The following is a 23,497-nucleotide window of genomic DNA, read 5'->3' as shown; positions in this document are numbered from 1 at the left end:
GCAGATATTTGACCAAAATTGTGTAACCATTAGCTTTGAAAACCCAATAGCAAAGTCCCTTCTTTTGGAAGCCCTATATATTTTCAGTATTTTTGCTTTCAGAGGAAGGACATATTTACCAGGGGGCACATAAAGGAGCTACAGCTCCTGCTTGACCCCATTTGCTCTGCACAGATTGATGTGCTCTCCATGTCATATTACAGAGGATGTGTTATGCTGTTCAACAGCACCCTTATTCACATCCTGACTGCATCCAGTCCTGCTGTATAGCAGTACTGTGTGAACAGATTGCTTTCATGACAGTTTTGAGACTCAGAGGGAGTTGGTTTGAATTGCAATTTTATTTTTAATCATCCTACAAGGGATGTCTACAATCTAAGACACAACTATCTCCAACATGATGTCAATGTAAATAAGTGGATGCTTCTGAATGGTTACCTTATATAGCTTTAAAGGGCAAGCCATGATCCTGGAGAGATTCAGAGTCCTAGTACCCAGTTTGGAAAAAAAAAAAAAGCTTTTTTTTTTTAGTTCCCATCTTCTTTTTCTTGTAGTAACTACATAAAAACATGATGAATTCGGCAAACTGCTCCAAAAACTATCTGGAAGTATCCACGTTCAACTTTAATTCTGGATTCCTGGATAACCAGAGTAGTATGACTCAGAGGACTGGATAAGCTTCCCAATCATCTGTTTCACAAAAGTACTTCAAGTACTTTTTAAACATTTGCAACTACAATTGTGTGATTATTTTAGCCCTTTGCACTTGCACTGTGAAATGCTCAAATGAAACAAGACCAATTAAGCACATTCTTTTTGTACAGGATGGCACTTATCTCAAGTGGTGTAATTGGCACTTTGGTTATGTGTACACTGTGTAATGCAGTGCAATACAGATCTCATCCAGCCTCACAGGAAAGAACACAATCATGGTAATTACAACAAGAGTGCAACAATGTGGAAGGGAGGAGAACTTTGAGCAAAATTAACTTCTGAAACAAAAGCTTCTTTAGCATCCACACTTGGGCTCCTCTAAACAGCCTTAGAATATTTTTACCAGCGGATAAATCAGAGTGCCATCCAGTAATTGTCTTTGATAGACAAGGAAAAAAATGTCTGTATCTCATTACTGGATCCTACTACAGCAGATTCATTTTAATCAACCCATTCTAGTCTCCTCTACTGGAGAGAAACCCACATCTTCCAGAATAAATGGCCACCTGATTACACAGTCTCTACAGCCTTATAGACCTAATAACTACCTGAAAATAACATGTAGTTATTATCCTATCAAGGTTACCATGACAACTTTCTTTGGTCACAGTGGCCACCAAGTAAAGCCATTCATTTAAATGAACACATTTTGGTTCAAAGCGAGATACAATGAACTTTCACTTTCCATCTTATTCTGTCTATTCTGGAGGATACTCACAAGGGATTCCCAACTTCTTTAGCCACGTGTTGTCTTCTCCACTGGATTAAGGCTTCTACAAAGTGAAATCCACTTTTCACTTGTGGAACAGTTCAGTAAAGTCCAAAGATGATGTCACGACTGAATGGGAGAGAGGAAACAAATTAATTGTGAGGAAATAAGATCACATGCACCAACTACATGTATATAATATAAGTAGTGCCAGATACCAGGTAAAAAAAAAACCCAAACACCTCCTTTTTTGAAAAAGCACACTGACTCGTTCACCAGCTGTGCTGCATCCCTCTTGAGGCAATACCATCCTGGAAAAGGATTTCTGAGAAATGCAAGGAGTTAGCAACTAGCTACAAATTGCTTAATTAGTAAAGAACCAAATTATTACATTAACAAATCTTGTGATTATAGACTGATTTAAGCACTGCTGATAAGTATTATTTTTAGTCAGCAATGCAGCCATATCATATAGTATTTAATTTGCATTAGAAAAAATGAAATTATGAAACTGTAAGAGGTTAATGATTGTTCTGATTTATGGAAATTTAACTGCTTGCCTCCTGTTACTGTTAGCAGCCATGTGGCTAAATCATCTTTCCATATTTTAAAGAAACAAAAATGGAGGTTTTTAAAAATTATTTCAATTCTTAATATCTCTCATGACAAAACTCTCCATTTTGTTGACATCTTGACATCTTGGGTTTTGTCTCAAACTACAAAAAACCCTTGGTTACCAATATCAGGTTATAATGAGTGCCATCAGCTGTAGGATGATGACAAAGGTCCTTTGTGCTTTGTATCTGTTTCCAGGTGTATGTACACACTATATTAATTGCCTTCTTCAAATTATATTTATGCTGATTCATTTGATTTATTCTGGATTTTTAAATATTTTCCCCCAAAAATGAAGCAAAATCAAAAACTATTTTACATAGAATGTTAAGTGTTGCAAATATATACTTTCAGGGGGAAGTTGAAAGGAAGGAAAAACATATCAGTCATATCACAAAGCAAAGCTAAGATGTTAATGGTGTGAATATGAGAGAAGACAATGGCAAAATTAAATGATAGCTTGTTAAAAGTACAGATCAAATTTTGTATTATTTTCTTATGACTCCAGCAAATGGTCACCTTTCACATAACTGACTGAGCATGGAGCCTGCTTTCCACTGGATTCTCTGCCTTGCGACACCAAGCTGTGTGCTGCAGTTAACAGGCTGGAGGGAAGGGATGCTATCCAGAGGGACCTTGAACAGGCTTGAAAGGTGGGCCTGGGAGAGCCCCACAAAGTCCAGCAGGACCAACTGCAAGGTCCTGCACCTGGGTTGGGGCAATTCAAAGCACAAGTACAGGCTGGGCAAGAACGGATTGAGAGCAGCCCTGAGGAAAAGGACTTGGGAGCGTTTGTGAATGAGGAGGATGACATGACCTTGTAACATGTGCTAGCAGCCCAGAAAGCCAATCACATAGTGGGCTTCATCAAAAGCAGGGTGGCCTGCAGGTCAAGGGAGTTGATTCCACCCATTTTGTTCTTCTGAAATACCATCTGGAGTGCTGCATCCAGCCTGGGGTTCCTCAGCATAAGAAGGACTTAAACGTGTTGGAGCAAGTCCAGAGGAAGTCCATGAAGATGACAAGAGGGGTGGAGCACCCTTCCAATGAAGACAGGCTGAGAGAGTTGGAGTTGTTCAGTTTAGAAAACAGAAGGCTCCAGGGAGGCCTTAGAACAGCCTCCAAGTACCTAAAAGGGGCCTAGAAGAGAGACAGAGAGGGACCTTTTACACAGGCATGTTGTGATAGGACAAGGGGGAATGGCTTCAAGTAGACAGAAAGTAGGTTTACATTTGGTATTAGGAAGAAATTGTTAACTGTGAGGGTGATGATCACTGGCACAGGCTGCCTAGAAATGCTGTGGATGCCCCATGACTGGAAATGTTCAAGGGCAGGTTGGATGGGTTTTGAGTCCCCTGGCCTTGTGGAAGGCGTCCCTGCCCATGGCAGGGGGACTGGAAATAGGTGATCTTGAAGGTCCTTCCAATGCAAACCATTCTGTGATTATATGAAAAAAATACTGTTGACCTTTTCTTTAAGAACACTTAGACAGCAAATGCTTTTCTACAGGGTTTCTGAAATGTTATTATGCAATTATATATAACCAAGGTGTTTGACAAAAATTGTACCCTATTTTATTCAATGGCTTAATGCCAGGCGGTCAGCTGAAAGCCATAGCACTTTGCACAACTGAACAAAGGGTCTTGCTAGAACCTTCTAGAAGTACAGGTGCCTACATTCTTTCTTAGACAATTAAAATAATTACTGATCACAATGTTCACATACAGTAATGTATATAATACAATGTCTTAAAATAGGTTAGAATTAGCTAGTTTAACTCAATGCATTTTTCTGAGGAGTCTTACGATATTTTGTAAACTTGACAATACACAACTGACAACAGAAACTGAGTACCTAATAGATACCAATTTGAAAAAAATCAGTAGTGCTTAAGTGGGATATTTAGGTGTTTAAGTGGGTAGGTGGCACTCTGAAGACACTGAGACTTTAAAATGTTAGCATTAAAAAGGAGTGGGATTTAGAACATTTTAGTAACATTCAAGATTTTTTTTTCTTTACAATTAATGCATTATGCTCCAATTATAGTGAAAGCACAATTAGCAGTAATTCAACAAGTTTTCACAAATCCTTCTTGTAACATCTATCCCATTTGCTGGTTTTCATTTTTCCCCCTTTTCCTTAACTAGCTCCCTCTAGTTACACAGAATTATTTGACTGATAGAATCAATGTAAGAAGTTTTGCTATTCTTTTAAGCCAGCCTTGTCACTGTAACAAAACAAAACCAGAGCTGTAATTCCCATATAAATGAATGCATTTTCTGTGATGAGGTCCCTGCCTAGCTTCCTCCTTTTCTTTTTCATATGAACTTTTACACCTCTTATCTCTTCTGATAGGCAACAAATGAGAAAGCAGATAAGTAAAAAAAGAAAACTGAATAATTAAGAAAAAAAAAAATTATGCATAAGAAAAGCAGTTATGTTATGTTGTGTTTTGTGAGGTACTACAAATGCTTTAAGCTACTGAAAAATTGTCCTACTGAACAATCCAATTTTTTTGCATTTAGATCTGTTGAAAACTCAGACCAGAAAGACAAGGGTTAAATGGCCAGGAAGCAGGTACAGCTGAGACCCTGCAACCCAACAGCCAGTGCTGATACCTTGGAATGAGCACACTATAAAAGAGAACAAGGCTCCTAGTAAGAAAGCATATAGTTTTTTTTCAAACAGTGACAGCTTTCTGACCTACTTTGGCTTTGTTTGCTTTGTTTTTGTGACCTGCAATGGTAAGAATTTTCATTGGGAGTTGTTTGTTTTCTTAATCTTCTGGCACATGTAATTTAATAAGAGGGTTTTATTCCCTTTTGCTTTGAGAATAAGGAGCTTGTCTTACAATAGCTGGTGTATTTATCTTTTTGCTGAGAAAGCAACAACTGTTGATTAGCAGAGGTACTAGTTAAGTTGTCTTGTGATCAAGTACTACAAGGTATATTAAAAGAAAGTCAAATATAAGGGAGCTGACTGGCAAGATCTGGGTTACTTAGTAGAACCAAAACAATTTAGCTCTAAACAAAAGACAAAATTGTTTGTGCCCTGAGGCATCTTGTATGTGGTGTTCCTAAGCTTAAAACATATTTTTAAACAGAACAGGGAATTATCAAACTGTTTTCTTGTTTAAATACATAATAACATGCAAATGGGATGAAGAGACAGACTGTCCTATGATTTTCCACCACTGCAATGTGAATATTCTTCTCCTGTTTGATGAAAAAGGTGACATTAATAAACTTAAGAGAGTTGCTGGTCTCTAAACTGGGAAACTGATCTCTTTGGATGTGGAGATTTTAATCTATGTAATCCTGCATGAGACTCTTGATAACTTTGGCTTTTTGTGTGGTACAGTTTGTTTGGGGTTTGGTTTGTGTTTTTTTGGTGTTTTGGGGGGTTTTGTTTGTGTTACTTTTGGGGGCTGTTTGTGGGGTTTTTTTGGTTTTTTTTTCCTTGCTCTTAGCTGAGGCTGTTTTTTAAGGGTTTTTCTTGTTTTGGGGTGTTAAGGATTTTTCTTTGAGGGAGGTATGTGGTATTTTTTTAAAGCCATCTTAGCTAGCCAGTACTACTGAATGTTACCTGAGGAGTTCCTAGGAGGGATTCTATATGAGCTCACAAGACAGAGGCAATATCTGTGTACTTTTGTCAGTAAACTATGGGGAAAAAAAAAAAGAGTGCTTAAAGCTTGGCTTGTGCTGGTAACTAAGTTAGTGGTATACAAAGCTGTCAGACTACTATAAGTGGGTGATCAAATGCAGTTTCATTATATTCAAGAATATCCCTAAGAGCTGTGGGCATTTTTGGCATATTTCAACAGAGACAAAGTTTAAACTTGCAAAATCTCAACAAGAAACAGTGATGATGCTAAAGAAAATATCCTACTGTGAAAGAAGTACTCATTACCTTCTGGGGCTATTAAGTAGGCTCCTTGAAGTTGAGGAAGCATGTCAGGACCATCCTGTGTGTGAAATGTCTTTTGAGCATACAGTATTTGCAGCTTCCCAGTGGAATCTATCCTAGCTGGGTTACTGCACTAAGAGCAGATTCAGCCCCCTGTGAATGGAGCAGAAAGCCCAAGACTACAGCATCAAGGGGAAATGGCAGGCCCTGCTGTCTCCCAGCCCCATCCCAGTGAGAGAAGGGTTGTTTCCCAACACTGGGCATAAGCCTGCCTTAGCCAGAGTCATTGTCTTTGCATATGCTGTAACCATGGGTGAGGGCTTTAGACAGATTTTCCTGCTGTGGCGCTCGTTTATGGTAGCTTAGAGTAACAAGGCAGATGAAAGATGAATGGGATCACAGAAAAGAGTAGGATGTTTTCTCAGTGCTCCCTGTGTTGGGCAATGCCATGGCACAGCAATTCCAGGTGAGCGTCACAGCTGACTGGTTCCAGACTGGAAAGAATAGAGCTGTGGCAGCTTTAGTGCTGCACCTGAGTTAATTAGTCATGCTCATAGACAGAAAGGGTAACTTATTTGGGAACAGACTGTGCTAATGCTACACAGCCCTAGGCACTGAAGCTGTTAGCTGGGAATGGCACGGTGAGAATATGTGGTGTTTTGTGTTACTAGCTAGCAGAAGTTTACTGTATTGCTACACTAGAAGCCATATGGAGTGGAAACATCTGATCAGTTCTGAGGGAAGAATTTTAAATATGAACACAAGTCTAAAGTTGATGTTATACTTAGTACTGCCTTTAAGACTTACATTAAATCCAGTTTTTGTTGCTTTTAATGTTTTCTGGTTGCCAGGGTGCCCAGAAAAATACAAGCAGAAAGGTTTCTTACAGAAGTTGCTAAATATAATAGGATTGTTCACCCTAAACCATATACTCAATCCTCAAGTTTAGGGACTCTCACAGCAATAATAGCTACAAAAGTTATGGTTTGCAAATGGTTTATTGGAAAATCTAGACTACCACCCCTCAGGATGTTAAAACACAAAACTGGATTTATCCTGCCCCTGAAGAATTTTGCCTGTCAGTTATAGCCAGCAATTCTGTGTCTTAGATAATAGGAATATGATCAATTCTCCCAACTGAGCTGCTGAGTTCCTGACTCACTCTATCCTAAGCTGAAGTGACTCAGAGCCACAGTTTTCTACCTCCTCACCACATTATTTGTCAGGGGAGGAAGCCAAAGCATACTAGATAAAATGTTAATACCATCAGCCAGAAGGTAGGGGATGCATATTATTTCATTATTAGGGTGACAGTCAATGTGAATATCCAGTTACATCAGAATGTGAGACTTGCTCTCAATATGAGGAAACTGTCCTATGAAAACAGGGTCCTGAGCTTCTGACACTGAAGACTGGGAGGTGGTGTGTACTAACAGAATATGAAAGACATGCCAGTCTTCTGAGTTACTAGTGGTAAAACAATGTATGAAGGGTTTGTCTTGCTGGTAAACATGTTTATCAAGTGTTTCTTCTTGCATATCTGAAATATTAAACCTCACCAAGGGTATCTACAAAGTAGACATTGATTGTAAATTACTTGCTATTAGGTTACTTTCATTTTTATGAATCAGACAAAAATTTTTCTTTTATTTATTACCTCCAGTGGCACCAACTTGACTTGATACTTTTTTCCTCCTTACCTGTATGCAGTATTTTGTACATATGCAGGCAAGAGTTTAAAGTGACAATTATGTATTAAGAGAACCAGAATACCTATATATGACAAAAAAACCATAACCCCCCAAAAATCTAGTATCTAGATTGCCTGGTTCAATCTATCCTGGCCCCAACAGCTGACCAGAAATAAAACTGGATTAGACTTACTAACTCTGTGGTTTACTTTCACAAGGGAAAACTTTTTTTTTTCAATAGGAATTAACATTAGCAACCTTTTTATAGGAGTAGATTCATTCTTACTTCTCCTAATTTCCTGGAATAATGCATTCAGATGAACTGTGCCTCACTGTGTTTCAAACATACATGGCTGTACTTCCAAGTAAACCAGGCAATTTAGTACATCTATGACCATCTGTAAAATTTAACTGGTGCTTATGGCAAATGGTCCTATATAAATTGCAGTTCCATACAACCACAGAACTAACAAGTAATTTCAATGCAGGATCTGTTCTGTGTTCCAAGCACTCATAATTTATGTGATCAGAATGGTTTCCCTGTATTCAAATTAGAGCAGAAAGAAAGGGTTTGGCTTGCAGTAAAATACCACTGCCACCATAAAATCATAGTCTACTGGTAGCTGCCAGATCTAAATAATAGTGGTTCAAATGCTGGATTACAGCAGTATCAAGCTGTCAGTTTACACTCTTGTCAAAAGCAGTTATTGCAAGGCTCACCGAATTGATGTCTAAATAATATTAATTTATATTCTGAAATATTTGTCTTACTTCCAGTCCTTTACAGAAGGACTACTGTGTTTTCTTCACCCATATTCTTTTTTAAACATTCACAACACAAAGTGTCCTGAAGCCTCTAGGCTGTCTCAGGAAATACATGTCTTGCAGTATCATGATCAATTTTCTCCCAGTTATGACTTCCCCTCTGCTCTGTATTCTTTCATTTATCCTGGTGTATGTAGCCTTCCTTGCAGAACTGCAAGGGGAGCTGGCAGGGATCCAGGACAACCTGTCAGCACAAGCAGCACTGAGGTGATGAGTCAGCAGAGGCGCTGTGTGTCTTTGCGCTCTGCTGCAGCACCGCTCGCTCCCAACCCTCCCGGAGACAAGCCTTGGCTTTGACCTTGAAAAGTGTCCACAGCTCCTGCTCATCCTTATTTTGATGAAAAGGAGGATGTGTCCTTCAGTGAACCTGAAAATGTGCAGCTGCCCTACAGAAGCTAATAACCCAAGGAACAAGAGGCTCTATGTGATCTGAGGATTATGCGAGGCTTAACCCGAGAACAAGGCTGGCAGTTTTGTAAAACAATTCAGTAAGAACTATCACATAAACTGCAGTGTTAAAACTATTTAAAAATAGAATAATTTCACTGCATTTGTGCCACACTGCATTCACTGCATCCCCAAGGTGATAGCTGTACACAGAAAAATCCAGCAGCTACTACATACACTGTGATTACCTAGAATAAGACAAAATTATCTAGGATTCAGAAATAAGATGTCCACATTGAAAGGACATCAATGTGGCCACTTGTATATTAAGGTATTTTGGTCTCCATTCTTTATACTGCTTTTTTAATAAAAAGAATTTAAATGGCTCCCTCTTGTGTCAAGAGAAATGAAGTATCATTTTGGCAAAAATCTAGTCCTTGAGCAGAAATTAGATTTTATCTATATTTATACTGCATAGTCTAGTTTATCAGTATGTTGTGGTGACTGAGGAGACTGAACACACGTATCCCTTGCTGCTCAGGTACTCTTTGAAACTACCTAAAATAAGTACCATGATCAGTTACCTTTCAGCTGCACATGATGAAGGGTAGGAAAAATAACTTGTGAATCATATGTATTGCATGCCATCTTATTTGCTAATGCAGTCTAGACTAGATAGAGATCTTGTCTTGGAGATCCCTGTCCTTAAAGATCTTTAACAGCTCAGCACAGAATATCTGGATCAGTGTAGCTTAGTTTACTTGTGGTGTCTTTCACAGGTGAGCAAATCTTCCCTTGTAAAGGGTGGGAGGAAAGCAATGAACTCTGACAGAAAGTTCTGAGCATGAAAGAGTCAGTGAATGGCAGTGAGGAAGGAAAAAACTTATTTCAACAATCCTGCAAGTCTCCTTTCCTTCTTTCTAGTACCTGCTAGCTGATAAAGTTTATTGTTCTGGCTTTTGAATCATGAAAGCTTTTTCCACAATAATTAATACCTATAAAACTCTGAAATTGAAAACTGAGAGGGTTGATTTTTGGTGGGGTTTTTTTGGGTTTTTTTGTTGTTTTTTTTTTGCATAGCATGGAGCATACTTTGGCAACTTTGGATATTAAGCAATAATATTGGAAATTAACATGGAGGAGGAAAATACTTATAGGACACTGAAGTCTTGCTAACCTCAAGAGGCAAATAAAATGTATCAGGAAATATGTGTGTGTATACACAGGAAGTATCTACAATAGCTTTTGAGAAGGCAGGTCCGAAAAGCTTTGTTTCAAGGAAACATGCTTCACTTCTGTAGTTTCTCACAAAATCTTTTCCTGTAGTTATAAATTAACAAAACAAAAACAATCTAAACAAAAAGAAACTAGGCCCACTTCAGAGTGGGACTAATCATACTGATGACTGGAGAGTTTGATAAAGCTACTGTGCCGATAATTATCTTGAGATAATCTCAGTTTATCCTGATTCAGAAGTCTGGAGGTACATGCATAGGACGCTGTGCTTTCTGGCTTGAAAGGGAGGCTTTAAAATACTGCTGCAGCCATTTATCCTTTGTAAAAAGTCTTCCCTGTTATAGCCTTACAGGCTGTTACCAGAATGAATGAAAACATGACCACCAATACCAAATTATATATTCTTTTCAAATCTAAGACTTCAAATCCTCCTCCAAGTAATTTTTTCTTACTTCTCATACAGAAGGAGTTACCACTTGTTCACAGAGAAGGAAAAACTACTATGGTGGACAGAATGATCATTCAGTATCTTGGCATTTCTTGTTTGAGGGCCTCTACAGTGGCATCCCACAATCTATTTCCACATTTCAGAGAAGAACTGCTGAGGGTAGACTTAACTGAAGAGAAACTGAAAGGGTTTATTGAATCTAAAGTGTGTTCTTTGGTTCCAAACTGCTGTTTGGAAAAGACCTCATCAGCTGCCACCTGGGACTAGATACATCTAAACTAAAAAATATTCTTTTTATCTATTCAGCCATGCAAAGTTACTTTTCTGAACATCACCACGATCACAATCTTAGTGGAACTGAGCTAGCTGCCTCATATTTTAAGGCTGAAAAGACAGGATGAGGTAACTGAGCATTTCATTACCTACTTCTTTTGAGGTACTCATTCCAAAATGGTTTGGAAGGTACTTATAAAAAGAGTGAGTTGCACGATATACATACGCACATAAAAGTATTTTAAAAATCACATTTTATCTTAAGTATGGCCAAACACTGGTACTCTTAACCTAGAATCTAATGGCTGGGGTACCTGCCTGGAAAGTGTAAGAGACCAGGATTCTCAGATGGAGAACATTTTGCATCTTCCTCCCTGGATTATGCATTTTTTTTCTTTCATGGGTGATTTCCAAACTGTGGGCTGTTCTAGAAGAGAGGTGCTCTTGGAGTCTTTAATAGCTTGTGTGGAGAAAAGAATAAAAAAAATTGATTGATCAATAAAGCTCATGAGCTGTATCTTCAGTGGTAAAAACACTCCAAGTTAGGCTTTAGACACCTAGCACAAGCATTAAGTCAGTATAGGAGTATTTTTCTAGTCAGTTTGCATTCTTTCCAGTATAAATGTGTCTCATGAGGTATTGGCATATCTAAAATGGGGGCCACTACAATTTATTTGATGCTTACTTCTGTTTCAATGCTGTAATGCAAAATATTGTAGGAGGCAAAAGTCAAGCTCTTTAAAAGTGGAAAACTTTGAAAAGCTGCTGCTTTCTTCTTGACTCAAAGTAAAGGTAGATGCTTTCATGCTGACCTTATTTACTTGTTTTTCCTTTGGGTGACATTTCCTCTAGCCTCCAAGGTTTTGTATAGTAGAAATTGTGAGTGAGACTCATAATTCAATTTTAGAAAGCATTTCCCAAAGAAACCTCAGGCTAGTGCTCTTGACACTTTTCAGAAAGAAAATTAGGTTTGTGGTTTCTTAGTAAGCTTTTGTGTCTTGTTTCTGCTTAACCTCAGGCAATGAAATGTAAATCGTTAAACAAGGTTTGGATGTGAAATTTAATATTCCTTCCTTGTGTATGCAGGATTTTGGTAAGCAAACAGGTATGCCGATTTAAACAATTTTTCCATTTGAGAAAGGAGACTTTGATGCAGACTTTGTTCCGCATCTACATCATACCAAACCTTGCTGGTTGATGTACAGACAGTACCATCAGTCAGGCTCAAGTTTCCTGTGACTTGTGTGTAACTCTTAAAAGTGCATGTTGCAATCTGACTTAACATCGAGCTTTTGTGTGAGTCGTACAGCTGTCAGGTGGCTGAAACGCACTGCAGCGTATTCCTAGACCTAAGCTAACAATCTATACCACAGCAAGTATTTACAGCCTTAACAGACTGCAGGATGAAAAGATCTCGTGGTATTTATCTATGCCATACGCGCATCTTTCTTTCTGGCAGGCGCTGTGAGTTCACCAACTCCTGTAGCTTAACTACATACAACTTCTTTAAATAAACCCACTGCGATCTCACTCACTGAAACAAAAAAAGTGAAGGTTTATAAATAACCAGCTTCCCCTGCCGCCTCCGGTGCCGCTGGTTCCGCAGGCCCTCTCCTATGCAAAGCACTTGAGCGGCGCAAGCGGATGTTGCATAACGGGATCGTGGGCTGCTCCAAACAGGAACGCTCGCGGCGCGTCCCACACGGCTGCCTCGGCTCCTTCACTGAACAGAAGCTGTGATGCTGCTTTTATATTCCTGGCAGCTGGCAATTGCTAAAGCAGAAGATTAGGGGATTGGGCCTTTTTTTTTTATATTTGTACTGAAAACCTGTAATGCTTCCTCTCCTATGCCTTTATCTCTATAGGAGATAATAACATTTCAGTACATCTCTTCCTCTGTGTGATCCAATACACCACCCTAACTCACAGGAATTTGCACGTATATGTAAGCAGGATTTTTTTAAAAAAAACTAGCCTAGAAAGCGGATCTATGCGGTGTATCTACCGCTGAGGGAACATGGCGGTGAGTTCCCGACTTGTCTCCAGCACCAGCCGCATTCGCCATGGGGGTGAACGGCGCTCCTTGTCGTTCCCCCGTCGCTGCCCCCTGGCCCTGTGGCCGCTGTGCGGGGCTGCCACAGCCGGCCGCGCGGCGCGGCGGGAGCGGCCGGAGAGCAGGTGGGGCGGCGGGCACGGGGACGCGGCCCGGGCGGCGGGCACCCGGGTGCTGCGTGCCGGCCCTCTGTGTCCTTGCCCCTCGTTCTGGTTCGCTCGGTGGCTCTGGGGGCAGTCTCAGGGCCCCGCGTTCTCCCCGCTCCTCCGCCGGCCGTCCCGCGGGGTGCGCTGGGCCCACCGGCCGCCGCATCATCCCGGCGGGACCGCGCTGGGAGCGGGCACACAACCCGGCTTTCCTGGCAGCGGCCCTGCTTCAGGGATGCTCTCTTAAGAATAGGAAAAAAACCTTGTTGCTTATTTATTTCTTTTATTTTTTATGTTCTTTCAGATGAGGGAATAGCGATTCCTACGAATTCATGGAGACTGATGTAGGAATGGGGTGGTTGAGGCTGCTGCCCCAGTAGAGTGTGCCTGTATGGATCATTTCTTAGCTGCGTCACCTCATATAACATAATTTTAAAAAGCAGCTTCACTTCTAAGCTGCTTCTAAAATGCTGCACTGAAAACTGCAGTAGTTGTGATGTTGAATAGCACGGTAGTTAAAATAGTAGAGACCAGAGGATTTTTGCTGTATAATTTAATTTGACAAAACAGTCCTACTTTGAGCTGTTTGTAAAACACAAGAACATATTGCATGCTGTCTGCAGTGTGCTTGGAAATGGTCATTTTAGAACAATGTAGAATTAGATTAAACTTCAGGATTGCTTGCTGCTTTGCTTAATTAACTAACAGAAGCGCTTTTGTTGATTATATTGGCCCATTAATATCAAAGTAGCAGTTTGCTACTGCAGACATGTTTAGTACATTTGTCAGACTGCACTTTTAATGGGTTCTGTCCAAAACGGATGTTCTAGGCTGTACATATACTGCTTTAACTAACAAACATGTCCTAATGGATCTAATTCTTGTTCCTCCATTAGTATAAAAGCTTTGTAGACTCCTTTGGTGGAGCTGAGAGAAAGCAATTAACTCTGTTTTGGGTTGGATTTTTGGTTTTTTTTTTTAATCTACAGAGTGAAAAAAATGGAGCTGTCAAGAAGAGAAGATCAAACCAGGCAGATGTTCCTGATAGTCTTTGCCAAGAAGCAGAAACATGCTATCGGCTTAGACTGCCTGAGGACTTCTACCAGTTTTGGAAGTTTTGTGAGGAACTAGATCCTGAGAAACCAAGTGGTGAGATTTTAAATTTTGCGTCTTCTAACTTTCACTCCCAAAAGCACCCTCAAAGCAGGCAAACTGGAGTTGGTCAGATGCATTTTAATGAAGCTTCAGCTTTTCACTTGAGATTAGGGATATTTCCATGAGTGTAAACTAAAACATTGGCTGTAATCACCAAGATGTACACTTCAGGCTTTCTAAAATGTACTGAAGTTGTGAAATGTAAAGGGACTAAATGTGGTCTAAATCTGCCTTTCTCACAGGTGTATTTAAAATGTTTAGTATGGAACCCAAGTTTCCTCATGTATCATGGTTTAATCCCAGTCAACAACTAAGCACCATAGAAGCACTTGCTCACTCCCCCTTGGTGAGAGAGAATTGAAAGGGCAAAAGTGAGAAAACATGTGGGTTGAGCTGAAGACAATTTAATAGGGAATGCAAAAGGCACAAGCAACGCAAAACAAGGAATTAATTCACCACCTCCCATGTACAAGCAGGTGTTCAGCCATCTCCAAGAAAGCAGGTCTTTGTCATGCTGAGCATGATGCCATATGCTGTGGCATATCCCTTTGGTTATTTGGGATCAGCTGTCCCAGCTGCATCCCCTCTCAGCTTCTTGTGCACCCACAGCCCCCTCGCTGGTGGGATGAGAAATTGAAGACTTTAACTTAGTGTAAGCACTAATAAATCTTGATTTCAACCTCTTCAAGTTTATTATGTAACAGAATGTGGCATCCCTGTGTGCTCTAGAAATGACTGTGTCTTTCAGAGTCAGAATGGTTTGGGTTGGAAGGAACCTTTCAAGGTGATCTATCTGTGTCTTTCAGAGTCAGAATGGTTTGGGTTGGAAGGGACCTTTCAAGGTGATCTAGTCAAACCCCCTACACTGAGCAGGGACATCTTCAACAGAGCCAGGTTGCTCAGAGATGGGCCCAGCCTTAAATGTTTCTAGGTCATCCACTGTGTCTCTGGGCACCCAGTGTTTTACCACCTGCATCATCATGCTTTTTTTTTTCTTGTATTTAGTCTGAATCTACCCTGTTTTAGTTAAGCATCATTATCCCTTGTCCTCTTGCTACAGGCCCTGCTAAAATGTTTGTCTTTACCTTCAATACCTAAAGTACTGAAAGGCTGCAGTAAAGTCCCTGGAGCCTTTTGTTCTCCAGACTGAACAGCCCTCTCAACCCATCTTTATAGGAGAGTGCTCTTGGCCTCTGATCATCTTCATGACCCTGTTCTGGACCCACTCCAGCAGACGCATGACTTTGCTGTGCTGACAGCCCTGGCGCTGGATGCAGCACTGCAGGTGGGGTCTGAGTAGAGCAGAGGGGAGAATCTGGCCGCACTACTCTGGATGCAGCCCAGGACATGTTTGGCTTTCTGGGCTGGGAGTGCTCCTGGCCAGGTCATGTCCAGCCTCTCACCCACCAACACCCCCAAGTCCTTCTGGCAGGGCTGCCCTCCATCTGTTCATCCCCAGCCTGTGCTGATACCAGGGGCTGCCCTGACCCAGGTGCAGAGCTTTCCAAGACCAGGTCTTGTTAAACTGGAAGAGATTCCTATGGGCCCAGTACTTGAGCTTGTCCAGGTCCTTTGGGATGGTATCCCATCCTTCAGAAGCATCATCTGCACCCCTCAGCTTGGTGTCATCTGCAAATTTGCTGATCCAGTCTTATGTACTTGATAAAGATGAATATTGAACAATACTGGTCCCAGTACAGAGCCCTGAGGGACACAGTCATCACTGATGTCCATCCTGACATCGGACTGGGGCTGGATGGCTACTTTTCGTTAAAATGTAGTAATAGCTCTTCAAGGAAAACTATCTGGATAAAACAATTCTTAGCTTTCCTTGTTTAGTAAATAGTGTGTGACTGAATTTATGGAAACTTGATACCTGAGCAACACCGGGAACTTCCTGGTCTGGACGTGCACCTGATTCGTGGTTTGCTTTTCAGATGCACTTGTGTCAAGTGTTGGACTTAAGCTGGTTGGACCATATGATATTCTTGCTGGAAAACACAAAAAAGCAAAAGCAACAGATGTGAACTTCAATCTTCATTGGAGATTCTTCTATGATCCTCCAGAATTTCAGACTATACTTGTTGGGGATAGCAGAACACAGTATCACATGGGATATTTCAGGTACTTTATTTCCTGTGTGCTCTTGCTCCACTACAACTATGCATAGCTTTTGTCCTCTTTTTCCACTAAACATAACTTGTGTGCTATCACCAAGCAAGAATCTTTCTTTTGTTATAGTAGGACATTAACACATGGCTTTATCTTTTTATTAAAAAAGTTTGCAGGAGCAGGAGTTGAAGACTAGATTTAAATACTTATTATTAAATACTTACCTCCTCCAGCCATCCAGAGCACCTTCACTCACTAATCTTTAACTTTTGCCATGATACTGAGAAGGAAATCAGCTTACCAAAAGGAAATGTGTATTCTCTCTGCATGTATGGATGCAAGCTCTTTTCAAGGCTTGCTGTAAGATTTTAGAGCTTTAGATCTAAGGGCATTTCTTGGTGGAGTTCTGAAGGAGACGGCAGCATTTGCAGGAGGAGGCAAATTTAGTTCTACTTTCAAATAGGACACAGCATGACTATTTTGTGTGTACTTTTTCATCAATAGGGATGTGCCAGATGAGCTCCCAGTGTGGGTTGGTGCAAATGAAGCAAAGAAGGGTTGTGTGATTTCACAAGTTGGTGATAATGTCTTTGCTGCAGTCAAGTAAGGTTTATATTTACTTTTATTTACAAAGAACAGAATAGAGAGAAATTGTTAATTGGGAGGTGGAATGTGGAATAATGAGGCTAACTTATTACATATATTTCTTAAGAAACCCTCACTTACTTTCTGTCCCTGTTGGCAAGCTTTAAGATTCTCTCAGAAGATGTTGTAGGCTTTTTAACAGTGTTTTCCTTTCAGAACTAAAATAAATGAGTGTTCATTACATCCTTCCTTAAATATATTGGCAGTGACAGGCTCTAAATTGGAAAAAATACCCACTGGATACGTTAAAATAATTTTGTAAGTAGAGAAAGGGCATCTCAAACAGTGGTGAAGGAAATCTGAGTATCATAGTAAATCAATAGCATCTGGCTCTTGCTCTTGACTACATAAAGATACATTATTTTTGTATATAATTAATATCTACAAGAAGTACTATTTCTGCCCTGTGGCAGGATAACACTGATGTGGATATGTAGTTCAGTCTGATTCATGGAACTTTACATGTTCCTGCATCAGGAATGTAAACAACTGACCTCACCCCTGCCGGTTAAAAATGGAAAGCTCTCTAAGGACAGACACGTGTCAGTCAGTGAAAGCAGACTGAAGAATGGCTTCTGCAAAAGAGCCCTTGTGCACTGCAGGGTTAAACAAGGACATTTGTTTTGAAAGTACCATGGGGAAGCTCATAAATATGTATTTGTGTGCATGACTTGGATGACAAATGGTGTATATGGCACGGGAACAGCAAACTGAATTCTTAAGATAGAAAGATGAACAGTTACTGAGGCTGGGAGAACTTTCAGCACCTGCAGATTGCATAAGCTAGATTGTAATGCAGGTAGAGATAAGAAAAGCCCAAGTACTAGATGTGCCAAACTATTTTCTTGCCTCCTCTTAAGAAGCTTGCATTTTCAAGTCTCTATGTAAAGAAACACAGGACTGCTAATCTTTGTTGTTAAGATCTAGAGGTTTAACATTTAAAAGGCTATTAATTTTTTTGTTGTTTTCTTGACATGCTTCATCTGTTTGCAGATTATTTTTGTCAAAAAAACTTAAGGAAGTGGCTGATAAAAAGAAAAATGCTGTTTTGAAAGACATAGATGAAAAGCTAACAAGAACAGCAAAAGAACTGGGTTATTCTCTGGAACAAAAAACCCTGAAGATGAAACAGAGAGATAAGAAAGTATGGCTTTCCTCATCTACTGGAGAGAACTAAGTTCTGTTAAATTTTTTTCATTTACTTCCTGTTTGTGTTTTTCCATCCTTCTAGTCAGTAAGGATGCTACATTAGGAATTTCCAAAGGTAATCAGCTCTCTATAAAACTTCAAAAGAGGGAAGATTACTACAGGTGTGTTCCAAATAATAGGATGTAATAAAAACACTTTACTCTTGTAAATAATAGCTTTGCATTCAATTAAAAACGATACAAGAACAAAACACCACCAAGAAAAACCTCAGTAAGCCCAGTAATCTAAAAACTGGAACAAATAGAGGCCATGGAAAAAACTATAAATGGAAGATTGTTCTAAATAGTGGGGTTGGATCTGTTAGAAACAGGACCATGAAGGATGATATGGATGATAATAACAGAGATTTTTTGCATACCTATTAAAAATAATTATGGTAGGAGGGGACTAAACGAAAGGGGTACAATGCAACACAAGTGACTGCAAGGGTTCCTAGAATTCAGAATTTCACTGAAATGGCATTTCCAGTTATTTCAAACTTCCAGTACTTGAAATTAATTGCAATATAATTTGAAATTTAAGTTGATGTCCTGGAGGCAGGACACCATGTTAGGTTTGACCACCAGCAGTCAGGTGTTAGTGTTTAATGAGATGAGGTTTTTTTAGGTCATAGTACTGCCTTAGGGTGCTATGTTCCATTTTCTGTCTCTTTATTCAGGTGGTGACCAAAGCATTTCATGGAGCAGGCCTAGTTGTTCCTGTAGACAAAAATGATGTTGGATACAGAGAACTTCCTGAAACAAATGGTAAACATCCTGTTTACTATATCCCTCTGCTTTTTTGAAGTAAACACCCCTCAGTAAAAAACAAACTGCATTAATGTTTTCTACTTTAAAAATTTGACTGATGGGAGTAAAATGTAGAAGTCCTCACCATCACTCTTGACCTCAAAGTATTGTCATTAAAGGAACCAGATGAGACTCAATGAAACATGCTAAATCTGAGAAGAGAGAATGCCTGAAGAAGTAGTTTAGATGATCTTTTCTTTTGTATTGTCAAAGCCATGCAGGAAGTAGAGCAAAAAGCTGATCTACATTCAGGGATGTGTGGGTTTATTTGTTATCCACCCTCTTCTTCCAGTGTCATTTGAACCAGAATCAGTTTCTTGATGAAACTGCAGCACAGAAGTGCTTGCCTCCCTTTGTGAGGAACTGAGAGGGATGGGCATGGGGCAAGAATGAGCTTCCAAGGAAAGGGGGAAGCTTCACCAGCAGTTCAGGGTGTGCCCACTTGCATTATGTGTAAGTGTGGCACATGGGTATAGTTTTGCCACAGAATACTTCTGTGCAATATTAAATTTCTTTATTTAAGCATCTAAATGTCTGCTTTTGGTTTTTTTGCAGCTAATCTTAAAAAAATTTGCAAGGCCATTGTTGATGCACCGACTGATGAGGAGAGAGTGAAGGCCTTTGCACCCATTCAAGAAATGCTGACCTTTGTTCAGTTTGCTAATGATGAATGTGATTATGGAATGGGGTACGAGCTGGGCATGGACCTGTTTTGCTATGGATCACATGTGAGTACTACAACAATCAAACTTCATGAAATCATGCATTATTTCATACATGGGCTAGAAGTTGTTCTGCTGCAGATTAATTATCCCTAGGAATCGTAGAGGTCTACGAAAGTATTCTTAATTCATGAAGACTGTTCAAAAGTCACACAACATCATTCCATATTGAATTTAAGATTGTGTGTATGAAGGCCCAATCCTGCAATCCAGAAGCAGAGTGTGAAGTACCTGATTCAAATACACTGAATAGCTGGAGTCCCCTGTCCCCAGCTACTTGTATAGGCACCCATATTCAACCAGACCAAGAAACAGCCTGGTGCTTGTAGTAACCCCAGCTGGAAGAATGAGAACCCAGGTGAGCTGCCTGGCTGCACTGCCTAGGGCACCTCCCACCTGGAGTCTCCTCCCTAGTTTTCTGCTAACAGTGAACATGGTCAGTAAGGGGATTGAATTAATAGCACTTACTGCACATCAAAATCATACTTAATGCTTTTTGTTCTGTATTTGCTACTGGCCTGCTGATGAAAAGGGTCATGGCTGCAGTTAGTCAATGGCTAGAAAATAACACATGAAGTTTCAACATCAATCTAATATGAATGGATCATCATAGAAACACACCAGAAAACAGCTGCTTCTAGTAAAACTAGTATTGGCTAAGTGGTGCTCCAGAGTATCATGGGAAAGATACGTTTTTTGATATGAAATGTAGGCCCAAAAGAGCTGTGCTGATTACTGGTTAAGACACTTAGCCATTGAAATGTATGAAAACTGACTGCTGTTGCCATACACTGTTAAATTAGTAATGTGTTTCTTAGATTTCATGCCCTGCTCTCTTTAAGTTCCATGAGTATCTGAAAATGTGCTCATTTAGAAACCTTTTAGAGATTAGGCTGCTTCAGCTGCTTAAATCCTTTCTACAGCTGGAAGGGCAGTGAAGGAAATGGTTACTCCCATTTTTCTGAGTAGGTGGAAGCAAATACTCATGTTCCAAGCTTTGTGCTTCTCAGCACATGAGACTAACCACTGACAAAGTCCTGCAGTGAAAAACTGCGTTTACAGTACTGTCATGTGTCATGTCTGTTTTACACTGCAGCTTGTAACACCTGTAACTTTGCGGCTGTTTTCTAGAATTAGAAACCTTCATCTTCTAGTTTAGTAAACAGAAGAAACAGTGGCTGCACACATATTTTGCTCAGTTAGGTCCCCGCCTGTCTTGGAGCTCCTGCTTGGAGCTGTTTTCCAGTTCTGACTGGAGCCTTCCCGTCCCTTTGCTTACAGAGCCAGAGAAACACTGACACTTTATTTGTAGCCCAAGACACAGAGAATAACTTGAATCATCCCCTTTGTTTGAGAGATACAATGGACTTACATGTACAATAATGATTGTAAATGCTAAATATGCTCTGATGTTTATACATTTGAGGTTCTTAAATGGTTACTGTAAGTACCACTGTAATCTGCTCAAACTGTGGGGTGGGACAAGACATGGGACTGTGACAAGACAGGGGACTTCACCTGCAGGCTCCAGTTTGGGATGCTGTAGTGAGCAGGATCATCATCTCTTGCACTGCCAACACTCGATTTCTCTCCCTGCGGCAGCTCGGGCACCCTGCCTGCCCTTGCTGTGGCTGTCACTGGTGCAGGATGGGGATGTGTTCAGGCATTTTGGGAGGGCTTGAAGGGCGCAGTGTGATTGGGGCAGGGCCAGGAGGTGGGGCTGCTCCCGGAATTAACAATGCCGCTGGGGCCGAGAGTGGATCTTGTTTTCGCTTCTCTCCTGCAGTACTTCCACAAGACGGTGGGCCAGCTGCTGCCCCTGGCTTACACGCTGCTGAAGAGGAACCTCTTTGCCGAAATCATCGAGCAGCACCTGGGCAACCGGCGGGAGGAGGGCCTGGATCGCCTGGCGCCCTGAGCCGGGCACGGGGGCTGCGGCTGGGGCGGCCCTGCGCGCCCGGGACCGGGCTTGTCTGTGTGTCTGTGTGTCTTTTTGTACTTGGTGGCGGTGTCCCCTCGGTCAGTAAAGGTTTTCTAAGGAACGCGCTGCTTCCCGCTGCTGGCTGCGCACGGCGTGCCCGGGCGGGGAGCGGGGCTGTGGGGCCGCTGGGGCTCCAGGGCAGCACGGCGGGGGCAGGCCGCTGCCCGGGGCCGCTGGGGCTCGCTCAGCACCCGCCCTGTGCCATACGCAAACAGATCCCCACGTCCTTGCTGCAAGTGATGGTTCTGCCCTTCTCCATTTCTCCAGTTGTGTCCTACCCCTCAGGTAAAGCATTCCTTACTGCAGCATTCCCTTCTGTGGCAAAGCACTATCCCTGCTCCTGCGCTGCTGGAGCTGGTTCAGGTGGGAGGAAACTGATGGGATGAAGGAAATGCTAACTGACATTACAAGAGAAATTGGGAATTCCACTGCAGTTGCTACCTTGCTAATAAGAAGCCATCTCCAGTTTTAAATATTTAAAAATTAAACCCAAGTGATTTTGTACAAGGTGCAAATTAATTGCGTTCAAGGTCCTTAGTCCCCACTTCTTGTTACTACACTTGCAGGTGTATTCTCTGACAATTAATTAAAGTAACAGTTTACAAACAATGGGAAATAACATTTGCTCTTACTCAACAGCCCTGCCACCATCCAGCGACTTGCCTTCCATTGTAGCAATTCACATTAGTACTAATGACAGCAATAACAATTACTACTGAAAGATTATAGGCCAGTAGCACCATGCTAAAATGCAAGTCATTCCTGCTCTTTTAAGCAAAGGATTGTCAGTTACATGTTACTTTATGGTAGAAGGGAGCAGTGGAGGTACAATGTAGGTTAGAGTGCTGCAAAAGCGAGTTTCAAATGCACAGGGTAATCACATGCTACAGCTACTGGTGTACATTTGACAACTTTACCCCCTTCATTCAGCATATTAATGTCCCAATTATTCAAGCACAGACGTACAGGCACTCATTTACAGGCCTAGAGGGTTTTTTAATACATAAAAAACAGGTTCTTTCCATCTCATTCTCCTTTTTGTTTCAAGTACAGGAGCCCTTAATATCACACTCTACAGTAAATCACACAAGTACTAAAACAGCAGAATCATGGAAAGGTTTGAGTTGGAGGGGACCTTAAAAATTCAAATTTTTAACTGTTACTTAATATTTAACTTAGATCTGCAAAAATGAGGACCTGAGACTGGACATCCATATTCATGTATTAACCCCGCTGGAGAAGGAAATCTGTTAGAGCAGCTGCAACATGCCTGATGTGTTGTGTATCAATAAACTGGGACAGACTTTTTAGCAGGGCCTGCTGCACTAGGACAAGGGGTAATGATTTTAACTAAAAAAGAGTAGATTCAGACTAGATAGGGGGAAGACTTATTATGAGAGTGGTGAAATACTGGAATGGGTTGCCCAGAAGGGCAGTACTTGCCTGTCCCTTCAAGTGTTCAATGGGTGGGGCTCTGAGCAACCTGTATCATGGAAGCTGTCCCTGCCCATGACAGGAGGGTTGGAATGAGGTGATCTTTAAGCGCCTGTCCAACCCAGGTCATTCTATGACGTGTACATCATCAACAGATGGTTTTCAGACAATAAAAGGATAATCCAATTTTAACTACTTTAAATCAAAAATATTTTGTTTAAATTCTGTAAATAAAACAAAATCTTAAGTGTTTATTTTGGAAAAATACCCTAGCTAAGGCAGATCAGTTTGATGGGGTAGATTTGGCTACTGATTTTTAGCCAAATGCTAGGCAGTACAAATACCACGTGTCCTAAACTCCATTCTTCTTGTCAAATCTTCTTACTAGTTTTGCGTGTAAAATTCATAGCTGCTAATTTTCTCTCAGGGAAAATAAATGCAAAAATCA

At 40.8% G+C, this 23,497-nt stretch overlaps 1 protein-coding gene across 1 annotated transcript; it reads left to right on the top strand.

Moving 5' to 3' along the window:
• Positions 1–4,646: 4,646 nt before the first annotated feature.
• Positions 4,647–22,221, top strand: LOC120497975 (histone PARylation factor 1). Its single transcript, XM_039700188.1, has 8 exons — positions 4,647–4,782; positions 13,993–14,152; positions 16,096–16,282; positions 16,775–16,873; positions 17,909–18,059; positions 18,783–18,870; positions 19,468–19,640; positions 21,421–22,221. The coding sequence occupies exons 1-8, from the start codon at positions 4,780–4,782 to the stop codon at positions 21,550–21,552; spliced, it is 993 nt and encodes a 330-aa protein (XP_039556122.1). The 5' UTR covers positions 4,647–4,779; the 3' UTR covers positions 21,553–22,221.
• Positions 22,222–23,497: the final 1,276 nt, after the last annotated feature.

The sequence above is a fragment of the Passer montanus genome, unplaced genomic scaffold (assembly GCF_014805655.1).
Source record: "Passer montanus isolate IOZ18808 unplaced genomic scaffold, ASM1480565v1 scaffold14, whole genome shotgun sequence".
Lineage (NCBI taxonomy): Eukaryota > Metazoa > Chordata > Aves > Passeriformes > Passeridae > Passer > Passer montanus.
Note: the sequence above shows the minus strand (reverse complement) of the source record. Positions and strands in the feature narration are given on the sequence as shown.

Excerpts from the sequence above, each read along its gene's own strand:
- LOC120497975 (XM_039700188.1), top strand. Across the intron at positions 16,283-16,774 it reads TATCACATGGGATATTTCAG|GGATGTGCCAGATGAGCTCC; the intron begins GTACTTTATTTC and ends TTTCATCAATAG. Across the intron at positions 19,641-21,420 it reads TGTTTTGCTATGGATCACAT|TACTTCCACAAGACGGTGGG; the intron begins GTGAGTACTACA and ends TCTCTCCTGCAG.